Genomic DNA, 11,970 nt, shown 5'->3' on the forward strand with positions numbered 1-11,970 from the left:
CGCAGCGCGGGCTGCGCCGCTCCTGCCTTACCGCGGCGGCGGTGCCCTGCGGGTGGCGAGGGCTGCCGGGAAGGAGGCGGTAACATGGCGGCCAGCGGCGCGGGTGACCCCGAGGGCTTGTGCGGTTCGGAACGGCCAGGGGCTGGCGGGCTGGCCCTGCTCGGCCTGGCGCCCAGCGCTCCCAGCTGCCCGCACGGTGAGCCGGGCGGTGAGGAGGCCGCTCGGGCGGGAGGGGGCTGCGGGCCCCGCCAAGGGGAGGAGCGCGGCCGGCCGGGGGCTCTCTTGGGCCTGACTGAGGTGGCCGCAGTGCCCGGTGGGTGGAGGGTTTTGTTTCGGTAACAGTTTGGCACTTCCCTGAGCGTCTCTGATACTCGTCATCACTGCTGTCTCGGTTCCCCGGCGAGGGGTGGTGTTTTACAGCACCCGTTGTTAGTGCTTTACTCTGGCAGCTTGACACTTGCAGTGGAGGCATTAAAACAGATCTATTGGTGTCCCATGTGTCATCGTATAATTACGTTTGTCCTTTAGGTCCTGCTCTTCTGTTTGTAAAGACCAGCCAAGGAAAAGAGGAAGGAAGAAGATTTTATGCTTGTTCAGCTTGTAGGGATAGAAAAGATTGTAACTTTTTCCAGTGGGAAGATGAGAAGGTAAGAGAGCACTGCTTAAGACTATGGTAAATTTTGGGGTTTTTTTTCTCTATTTAATAGAAAATTAGAAAAAAAAAAAGGTATTTTGTTCTGGAAATCTGTGGCAATTGCTGTTTTGTAAACTTTGTCTAATAGTTTATATTTAGCAGAGCATTTAATTTTTGTCAGGAGAACATGTTTCAATTATAACTTTCAAGGAAGGCTATGTACATTTTGAGCAAAACTGGCATTTGTTACTGTATTGCTAAAACACTTAGGAATTCAAGTTATGAAGTTTGCCAGTATTATGCAACATTGAACAAAATAGGGTAGTTCTGATTCCAAGATGTCCTCATCTTCCATGATTAAGACAGAGAAAATCCGGTGGATACAGGCAAACAATGGGATATACAAAATAGTGAGATGGTGGGGATCAGCATGTTGCTCAGTAGTGTCGGAACATCTGCAGCAATTCCTCTTCATCTAAAGAACTTTGGTCAGATAATTGTAGGGTAGCAAAATTGGGATCTATATGTATTCACGGAGAGCTTGCTGCGTTTTTTGTCCACTACGTTTTGTGTTACTTTTTCTACTTCCTAAATGAGCATCTTGTGTTGTGGTCATTGTCCTCAGCAGGTTGGCAGGCTGGGATTTAATCAGGTTCGTAAGCATTTCATTGCTGTGCTGGTTACTACTGAAAAGTTGTATAAAGAGAAAATGAGGTGGTTAATCACTCAGTTGTGTAGATTTAAATGGTATTCCTAGTGAAATTTCATTTTGAATGTCACTTGTATTATGGTGTCTTTTGTTCTATTGAATTTTATTGTCTCCTCCTTTCATACAAATCAGTTCCCTAAGTTTTGTGCAAATGTCTTGAAACTCTATTAACTGTGAAGCCATTAAGTATGTTTTGTGGGAACAAAGTGGAAGACTCAGAGAAGAGCTGTCATGCTTTTAAAGTAATCACACACAAAAGACTTGGGTGACATTTCCACTGTCATGAGTTGTACAGGATCAGTTCATAGTTCTTCAGAAGGAATGCAACTGCTGGCATGCGTTAATGGAAAGTATACCTCTTTCTGTCTTGATCATAATCATGTTTTGAGTTTTTCCCTGAGTATTACATGTGGTAGAAGAATGAAATGCTTCTATTTATTTATTTTTTGCTGTTTAAATTCACAATGAGAGACTTGTGTTGTTACGCAGCATGCCTCTATGGTGCGGTCATGCTTGTTCTTCTGAAACAACAATCCAAAGAATGTGATGATTTTTCTATGCAGAGTAGCTAAAGCATGAGACCTTTGATGCACCCTTTTTGTTTAATATTGACATTTAATCTACAATACAGAGCGATATCTGTTCGTTTTGTAACTTCTTATATGCATGAATTTTACAGGTGTCAGAAACTAGGCTTGCAGCACGTGAAGAATATAACAGAAATCATCAGCCTTCTTTTACACACAGGCAGAATGTGGAAAGGTATTGTTATGTATATTTTCTTCAGTAAAAATCAAGTAGTGAAAATTTAGGTACTCTGAAGGTAGAGATAATACTTCGGGATTCCTTAAAATATGAAAACATGCCAGAGGGATATGGAAAAATAAGAACTGGTTGACTGCAGCGGCAAAATAGCATGAAACATCTAATTAGAGCATGGTATTTTTAACCCAGGAACTGTTTGGTTTTTTTTTTAGTATGTATAGTTCTTATTACGTTAGTGCTCATAATGTGCTAAAAATAGGTCAGTAGCAGTTTCAGTTCAAAAAACTATTCGTGACTTTAGTGTGCAAAAGTAACAGGCTCAACATTTGAAAAGCAAAGGTAGCACAGTAACAAATAATCTCCAAGTTTCGCGTATAAACGTACAAGACTGCTTGCTGGTAGTTGATATGGAGTCTTCACTCTGTAATCCAGTTATTTTATGGGGACTCTCAATATATTTGGCCAGCGTATTATATCCTTGCTTTCAGGGGAGGCTTTTTCAAAGTGTCCTTTGAATATTTTTTCATAAATATTACTTCATTCACATGTAGACAGTGGAGTTTTGCAAGAGCAGCTTAAACTACATTGCCTGTTTAAATTGAACTCTTACAAAATATAAAACCCCCTTCGTAGCCCCCCTTCATATCTTTTATAGAGGCTTTTTCAAAGTTTGTTCCATATTGTCTCTCTCATATTTAAAGGTACAAGAATTTTGTTCTGTTGCCATTATCAAAGAGGAGGTTTTGCCAGGAATGCCAGCAATTGCTATTGCCAGCTGAATGGGAAACACACTCGGATCACCAGTTCCTGTGTGATATTTCCACTGCCCAGTTAAAAAGTCCCAGTCAACTTCTGCATCCGCTGGAGAATAAAAAAACAAATGCGCAGTATTTATTTGCAGACAGAAGTTGCGAGTTCCTACTGGATCTTATTATTGATTTAGGATTCAGACGCGTGCTCTCTGTTGGGACACCCAGGTATGTCAGTGACAATGGTTACATTTTAAAATAATATTTCTGTCTCAAAATTGTGCAACTGACTAATAGTTAAATAATCAAGGATTCTCCCATAATAAGGGATTCACTATGCTTTAATTGGTTGGGGTTGTCCAAGCATCTAGTAGGGTCTTGCTTTGAGCTCATGAGATACAGGAGAAGACTGTAGCTGCACTCCAAGTAACACACACACACACATACACACTTTAAATGTCTTGTTTGTTTCTTACAGAAGTAACAATGAGTTTCTTTGCTTATGTTTGGGGTTTTTTGTTCATGGTGATCCAGTAGGGTCCACTGACGTCATGTTTTAAGATTAACACATTTTTCTAACTTTGGATATTAGCCAAATGGAATCATCCAAATTCAGATTACTCCATTTTCTCTATCTGTTTGGTTTTAGGTTTAGTAAAGTACCAGGCATTCTTGTCTTGCAAGATAAATTCTGAAGCCAATGATTATGTGTTAAATTTCTTTGCTCCAATTATACTCCAGGCTTCATGAAATGATCCAGTCAAAAGCATCACAAGAAGAAGAGTTCAGGGTTAGAAGCCTTCTGCTAGATATTGATTTCAGGTAGGTTTTGATAAACATTTATCTGTCCAAAGAGTATGTACAAAGATTTGTGTTCTCACTGCTTTAAAGATAAATTGGTCCTGTTTTCCCTTTCCTGTCTCTGCACCTCTGTTCCTGCACACATACACAAATAACATCCAGTTTATGAGGAAAGTAATTATACTTAATAATTCCCAGTATTGGTATGTGTTGTCAGTAATTAGAACCCAAAGAAGTTTTTCTTAAGGCCTTGTTTTAACTGTTAATGCCCCTTAGGGCAGGCAAGAAGTTGTTTGTATTTTTCTACTACTTAAAACTTATTTTACAGGTATTCACAGTTTTACACAGAAGATGAATTCTGCCACTACAACATGTTTAATCATTATTTTTTTGGTGGAGAGGTAAGGCCAAGTATTTCTGAAGTGCTTTGTAAAGAAGTACATGTTGTTGATGCAGAATTTTGTAAGAAAGTCATGGCTAGTCTAGTAGAAAACAACTATCATGAGATAAAAATGGACAACAGTAGTGGAAATCAAAGAATAACAGTGCCTTTTCAGTAATTATCTCCCACTTGATTAAAAGATAAAGTTACCTATTAAATTTATGCTAACTAGTGTTACTTACACACCTTAACTGCTGCTTTTATTAAAATGACAATTTGGTGTGAGTTGTTGCCTTATGTAAGTATTCGTTAGCCCTGTTCTTGTGTTGCTACAACAGAATTAATTTTTTTATTCCCAGCCTTTACAAGCCCAATGGATGCCATGGGACTTTTTCACTGGTACTTGAGGTGGGAGGGAAGAGGAAGTTGTCCTGCTTTATTCTGGACCAGCAAAGTCAAAAGGTCAACCTTATTGTCTTAAAATGAGGTTGAATTAGTGTCATGGTTAAAAAAAATGCTGAATTTCTTGTTTCTTTTTAAATGTCACATTAAGTGGTTAATTTTGAGTTAATTAGGAAACCTGCAGCTGCAATAGGACATTTATGGTAGCTTTGTGTGGAGAATCACAATGTAATTCAATTCCAAACATTAATTTCAAACGTTTATCCCAGTAATATACTCACTCTTTGCTCTTCCCCTGCCATTATTTGTAAGCCACCACTGATTTGCATAAACATACTTATTGTAATACCTTTCACACTATGTAGGTAATTTTCAGATTTTTTTCCATTCTAAAGCATAATTTTGAATGGGATCTTGAAAATAAAAAAAGTCGTCTAGAATGAAATGGGAGGCTGGTCTGAAAGCCTTACCTTTGAATTTTTTTATCCATTACTGTATTCAAGCTTTGTATTTTTCAATTAAAACAAAAGACTGTTCATCTGCATTATAAACGTTGTAGTGTTCTTTTCAAGGTGTGAAAAGGTGACACCTGTAATGGCACTGTATTGCAGCATATTCAAGAACTGAACTGCAGCACTTTTGAATGCATATTAGTGTTAAAAATCTGGTTTTCGAATGCAGTAGAATCTAAGTAATAGATGAGAGAACACTGCAAGATGGCAGTGAATACATAACTTTTTATGTTTCCTTTAATAATAGAGTCCAGGTTGGATTGCTAAAGTTTGAACACTATATATTTTTATAACCAGTATGGATTGAATCAGTTTTCAGTGGACTGAATTTTTTCCCGTTCCTTTGATAGTGCTTTACAGAATAAAACTAAAGTTAAAAGTGCATGAATAAAGTGTATTCTGAGCCTCAACTCTGTTTTCTTGCTATGAATAACATCTTTTTTCCAAGTTAAATGTAGTACCCTTGGGAAGGAGACTATCTTAGGAAGCTTGAACTGCATCTGCCCTTGATACGTTATCTCTAACTGAACGGGGCACTTGTTTTCAGTGCTTCAAATCTAGGGTTTTGGTTTTTAAGAGGAAATAACTTCCATCTTCAAAGTTGTAACTTCTAAAATAATCATTTTAATGTTGAATACAATGTTTTTACAGTTCTTGAATCTATATTTCTGGAAATTAACCTCTGTTTCTTACAGGCTGCACATGAAACTTGTAGGAAGTTCTTGTATCAAGACAATGGTGAAAGAATCATTATGGTAACTGATCCCCCATTTGGAGGTTTAGTGGAAGCACTGGCTTCTAGTTTTAAAAAACTGATGGCAATGTGGCAGGAGGCAGAAAAAGAAGGTATGTATTACAACCAGATAGGTGGATTGAGCTGTAACATCAGTGTAAGAAAAAGTACCTACTTACAAGTCTATGATCCTTGCTACTTGGGTGAATGTGAACACACTGATGTTATACTTCCTAAGATGAACTACGATATATCTAACATACTCTCCTGATACTTTTAGTTTAATAATACCCAGTTCTCTTAAGTCTCTCTTAAAAATTTTTACAAATTGTTTAAAAATCTACTTTGCAATTAAAATGGACTTCAAAAGTAGAGAAGAATAGGCTATCAAACCAGTACCATTTCTTACCAATGTGGGCAGGTGACAAGAATCGTTAGTGAAGTGGAGCTTACAGCTCCGCATGTATAAAATGTACCAAAACTTTCTGTCACCTAAAGGAACTAGTTCTTATGCCCAGCATGATAAACATATACATGCATATATTTACTGTAAATTTTTCATGCTTCATGTACCTTGTTTTTCTTCACTAGGTCATAATAACCAAGAGATGCCCATGTTCTGGATATTTCCATACTTCTTTGAGTCTCGGATTCTGGAATTTTTCCCAAGCTTCAGTATGATGGATTACCAGGTATAACTGAACCCAGTGAATCTGCTAAATTTCAGTCGTGTGCAATGTGAATGGGAATATGAATGAAAGCAGATATAATGGTAGCACTTGTCTGTAAATGGGCCGCCTTCTTGAACTTTAATTTTGACTGCGTTGCAGGCACTGCAAACCCTGTGGTGCTCATCATGTGAAGCCCAGATTCTGTATTTGTGTTAGTCATACCTTTGATAACTTGTCACTCTCCTACAGTTCACTACGTCCCTTTAACTCATCTGTCATCTGTCCATTAACTCATTTCTTCTGCAAGGTTTACAGTGTGACGATTTGCACTAATTTCAACAGGTGCATATTGCAGAGGCGAGAGGTAACTTGAAGAAGAGTGTTTCATTTTTCCCAGATGTTGAAATGTCAGTAGCTTTGTGGGTAATGCCTAGCTCTGGTCAAAAAAAAAAAATATTAAGGTATTTCATCTCCAAAACTGTTGGGACCAGAGTAGTATTACAGCAATGGAAATTTTTTTTTAATTATGTAATAAATGAAGTTGTCAGTGATAAAGCAATAATCTGGCATCATATTCTCCAGTATTGTATCCATTAGTGAGTTTTGAGAGATCAGTCAGGGATGTTCATGATACTAAAGTTTTATTTTCTCATATAACAGCTGCATAAAGTTTGACATGCGTGTTCTGGACAACATGTTTCTATCTTGTAGAATGGAAATTTGTGGAAAAAAATTGGAAACTTGTGCTGGGCTAGACTCTGCATTCCTTCTAGTGTTCAGAGATGAGAATTTTTGTGACAAGTCTCTGAAGGCAGTGCTGGAAAAAGCAGTGCTGATTGGATTTGCAACTTTGTAATTATTCTGAGATAGGTTAAGATGCATGTCAACTCTGGTACTGCCAGATAGACCAAACAGTATAGTTCTATTTTTTTTTTTTAATGGGTGGCTCTTTTGTAGAACAAACAACTGTGTTGTTACCTCAGATATCCCATGCAAAAGAGCAAAAAGGGTAAGTAAAATAGGATTATTGTAGTGCTGGGAACTACGTTTCTTGAGTCTAGCCTGATACTATGGTTGCACAAATTTAAAAATAAATGAGACAAAATACTTGCTGTAGAATTTATAATCTAATCTGGGGTTAGAGTCTTCTACATAAAAATGAAAATTGCATAGAGCACATATAAAGATAATAAATATGTAAATAGTTCTGCCTGTGCTTAGCATTCAGTTTAAGACTCTTTTTCTATGGTTTTATTCTTCTAGGTAGACTATGATAATCATGCACTTTATAAACATGGCAAGACAGGTCGTAGACAGTCCCCTGTCCGTATCTTCACGAACCTCACCCCAAGTACGATTGTACTTCCTGTAGAAGAGGGTTATAGGTAAGATGTGTTAACGCTCAAGTGACTGAAACTGTGTGTTTGTTCTGAATTAGGGCGTAAAGTCTCTAAAGGACTTTGGGATGGTGCTGTTCAGTATTGTCATGCCTAACTTTTGGACGCCAGGCTCGAGCACATTTCTCTGTCTCATTCTAAGGTTGCATGTTCTATAAACAATGTGTAGGAGAGCTGGGCACCTAAAAAGATGTTTACATTTTTCAGCGTGGAATGATGAGATTCCTCAGCTAGTCCATAGGAAATGTTGTGTACGCCTGTGAGAGACAGAGATGTACAGCTATCCCTCATAATCAGCTTGGTTGAGACAGTAGTTAAAAAAATGAACGCTAAGAGAAGCATCAAGGACAGAAGTATGGATTTGGTTTGATTTACTGCTGATAGTGTTGCGAATTTGAATTCAAGCACCTGAATTTTACTATTTAGATGTACTGTAAATGATTATGAGGTTCTGGGCGTAAGTGGTGATTTTATGCATCAAAAACATCTTTAATTTAGTAAAGGGATTCTGCAATCCTTATATTTATTATTGAGCTTGTATAAAAATAATTTATATTGCTTCGTGAGCAAATAGTGGACCAGTGCATTTATAATTTTTTTGTCCAGGTTTTGCGCTATATGTCAGCGGTATGTTAGTTCTGGTAACCAGCACTGTGAGATATGCAATTCGTGTACGTCGAAAGTAAGTATTTTGACTTCCGTCTGGATGGCAGTTTTAGCAGTAGTCAAATAATAACTTCTGTAATATTTGCTCTGGTAAAAACCTATTCTGATACCGATTTCCTTGGGAAACACCAAACAGTTCAGTTTCGTAGACTTATTATAAGCTTCACAGGACATCATTCGTAACCCACTGGGAGTTAATTTCTCTTTCCCCAATTCCTTTTTGTTGGAAAGAGGACAGGAGAAGTTTACTACTTGCTACTTGCTACTTATTCATCAGTGGTCTGTTGACACATACATTTCTTCTCATGTTTTGGAAGTTGTAGAACTTGCTTATTTCAAAATGCAACCATTTTGCTGCAGTTGTCACAGATTCTCAGGACTTGTTTTTAAGTTATGGTCCTTCCTGCAGAGGACGTGTTTGTGTAAGTAATGGGGACCACACATCAGTAGTTCAGCTTTAAGATGGAATCAATGTTTTTTTAAAACAAACAAACAATGCATTTATTCATCTTTTGTAGGATGGTAGACGATGGAAACATTGTGTTCTTTGCAAAAAATGTGTAAAACCCTGTAAGTACAGAAAAATACTTTTCTAAATAAAAGTACACTTACTGTTTAAGTTATAGTCCAAGGAAACTGAGATGACAAACCAGAAGAGAAAATACTGTGCAAAAGAAATAAAATGTAATCATTCAGAAGATACAGAGTAAAGGAAAAATCTCAGTTTCACATGAGTTGCCATTAGATAACTTAGGTATATTTGCACTGTGTGAAAATGTGATAAATTCTTGTTAAGGCATACTAAATCCCATTTATATTTCTTATGGCAAAATGTAAATATTTTGATTTGTCATATAAGTTTCCTGATTTTGTAAACTTCTTCATTAGAATTTTATAAACAAAAGGCAGTTACTAAAATGTTTGAGAGGGCATGATCAAGTTATGTTTCATACACAAATGCAGTTGTATTTATAGCTGTGTTTAAATAGCTGAAGTGTTCATTTTTGTTACCAATACAGAAATCACAGTTTCTAAGTCCATTTTAACATCTGGACTATTTTTCATGTTAAGATCACATACAGGATAATAGTTCTAATGGCAAAATAATTCAGTTATATTGAAAGTTACATGGTATATATACTAAAGTACCTGGCTGCCTTATGAAATGTGATAAGGGACCAGAAACTGACTACATCCATCTCTGTAGAACTAAAAATTAAAAACCTGGTAATATAGCCTGTATTTAAAGCTTAGGTTCAGAATGATCTTTCTAAACCTTTTCAAGATCATAAATCATGTTACTTATTTTGCAGCTTGGTTTCACTGTAACAATTGCAACTGCTGTGCTCTTCAAAACCACTCTTGTGAGAAGACTGATGCTGGCTGTTTTGTCTGTGGCAAGGCAGGTCACAAACGCAGTACCTGTCCCAGTCTCTCCCACACCAAACCAGCTTGCCGGTAAGTGTGATACTGCATTAATATAATAAAAGATAGCATTCAGATAAGATTAGATCTTTTTTCATGGAAATTTATTTCGAAAGAGATTATTTTTGGCTTTGGGTGCTGTTGTTAGCTTTCACTATTGTCCACCTACTGTATCGCTGGGGAGTACATACTGAAGGAGAATGTGATAAAAACCAGGCAGGTCACTTACTCTGGCTCCCAATTCCTTAACTGTGGCTTTTCTTTAAAAACTGGTTTATATGGATCCCAAACTTGGTGAATGGTGCGTGGGATAGCTCTGTCAAGAAGATTTAAAATTAATGAAACACGTTTATCCCCTTTGGATTCCTCGTGAAAGGGCAGTGAAAACAGTCACTGCACTGTTTTTATTGCTTCATGTCTCTTTTGCTTCATTGTGGCATCTTTTTTCCATCAGGTATTTCAGGTGCTCTCTGTAGTGCGGTCTAAATCTCCACCATGTAAGGTCTTTATTAAAGAGGGGCACATTAAGCTCTTTTATTCTGCCATGATTGTGCTTCAGTAACATACACAAGCACATACTTGTGTATCAAAAGACCAAAAAAATTGTGTGGATGGTCTTCAGATGGAACTAACTAAAAAGAGGAGAGGAGATGATCCAGCAGTTGGCTCAGTCTTTCCAGTTCAGGATAGTTAGCCCACAGTTCTGTAACTCCCTCTCCAGAGTGTGTGGGTTTGTTTGTGATTCTTGACTTGAATGGATGTAACAGTGGAAATGCAAGTTTTCCCTCCCAAAAGATGTACCTCTTGCATAGTGAGACTCAGATAGTTACCCTCCTGGATCAGCATCAAGAGATTCACCAGATGCTTGCGGGATGGTAGAGGGCTACAGGTGTATTGCTTCATTTCCTGCTATGACATTAATCTGAGCTTTGGTAATGGAGTATTAGAGCTAAAATGTAGCAATATTTCATTTCCATTTCTCTTTTAATCACTTAGTGGTTTTTTTTCTTGCTTAGAAAAGTAAAAAGGATACTAAAAGAAATTCATGAAACCTCATCTGTTTCTTCTGTCAAGTATATATAGTACTGGAATGGTTTAGTCCTTTCAGATCGTGAGTTATTTCTTTTGCTGATTTATTACAGAAGATGACTTAGGTTTCTTCTTCTAATAAAAACATCCGTATGTTTTATTTGTTAAAATTGTTCAGTGCTTTGTGTTATGAAAGACATCCTTTGTCAAAGACAGAAAACAATCCACTTGCTAGTTACATTTAGGTCCTGTATTATTTGCAGGAGTCTTCATAACGTTACTAAACTTTATGTACTTTCTTCTAAGCCTTTCTATTATATATTCATGCATTCTATATTGAGCACCAAATGGTCGGTGGCATTTCTTAGGTTTTCTATATCTGTTTAAAGGTAAATGCTGAATAAGTGCATAAATGAAAAATAATTAATGGCAATAAAGTTGTCAACGGTTTTAGGAAGATTGAATGTCATAACATTGTATGATGGAATGTTTTTTGTACTTTTTGTGACAGTACTTCTGAGTTCACGTACTTACATGGACAGATTATTTCAAATACCAGAAAATGTAGAACTACATTATCCATTTTATTCTAACCTCTATATTCCTTTTTTGCTTTACAGAGCTGACAAAAAGCAAAGGCAGAAAACTCTAAAGAGGGTAAAGATGGGGATCTGTAAAAGATTGGATATGAAGCATACTGTATTCTCCAGGAAGAAAGTAAAAAATAAGAAAAAAAAGATGTGACACTGCTTGCTAATTTTTTTTATGGCCAGCCTTTGATTCTGTTTTCTGAAAATGTTAATATTAACATCCAAAATAAAACCTGATTGAATTAAAAGTGACAGTTCTTTTATTTTGCATCATTACTGGCACAAAAAAAAAAAAAAAGCTAAGTAAACCACAGACTTACCATGTATTTGTATAATGTAACGGTTTCATGTGTTTAGGATTAGCTATTTGCCTGGTTTAGTGGGAGTCCGAAGTCAAGGGAGGAGTACTGCTGAGGGGTGAGGTATTGGTGGATACTGTGGTTTGTGGTAGGTATTGGGGGACTCGGGGCAAGGGAGAAAGTGAGATTGGTGACGGGAAGGCACA

At 37.1% G+C, this 11,970-nt stretch overlaps 1 protein-coding gene across 1 annotated transcript; it reads left to right on the plus strand.

The window, feature by feature from the left end:
- Positions 1-84: 84 nt before the first annotated feature.
- Positions 85-11,707, plus strand: ZCCHC4 (zinc finger CCHC-type containing 4). Its single transcript, XM_059817907.1, has 13 exons — positions 85-196; positions 529-647; positions 2,023-2,105; positions 2,810-3,085; positions 3,599-3,679; positions 3,987-4,059; positions 5,650-5,800; positions 6,279-6,379; positions 7,622-7,743; positions 8,362-8,437; positions 8,940-8,991; positions 9,735-9,879; positions 11,496-11,707. The coding sequence occupies exons 1-13, from the start codon at positions 85-87 to the stop codon at positions 11,617-11,619; spliced, it is 1,515 nt and encodes a 504-aa protein (XP_059673890.1). The 3' UTR covers positions 11,620-11,707.
- Positions 11,708-11,970: the final 263 nt, after the last annotated feature.

Source organism: Gavia stellata, chromosome 5, assembly GCF_030936135.1.
Source record: "Gavia stellata isolate bGavSte3 chromosome 5, bGavSte3.hap2, whole genome shotgun sequence".
In the NCBI taxonomy this organism is placed as follows: Eukaryota; Metazoa; Chordata; class Aves; order Gaviiformes; family Gaviidae; genus Gavia; species Gavia stellata.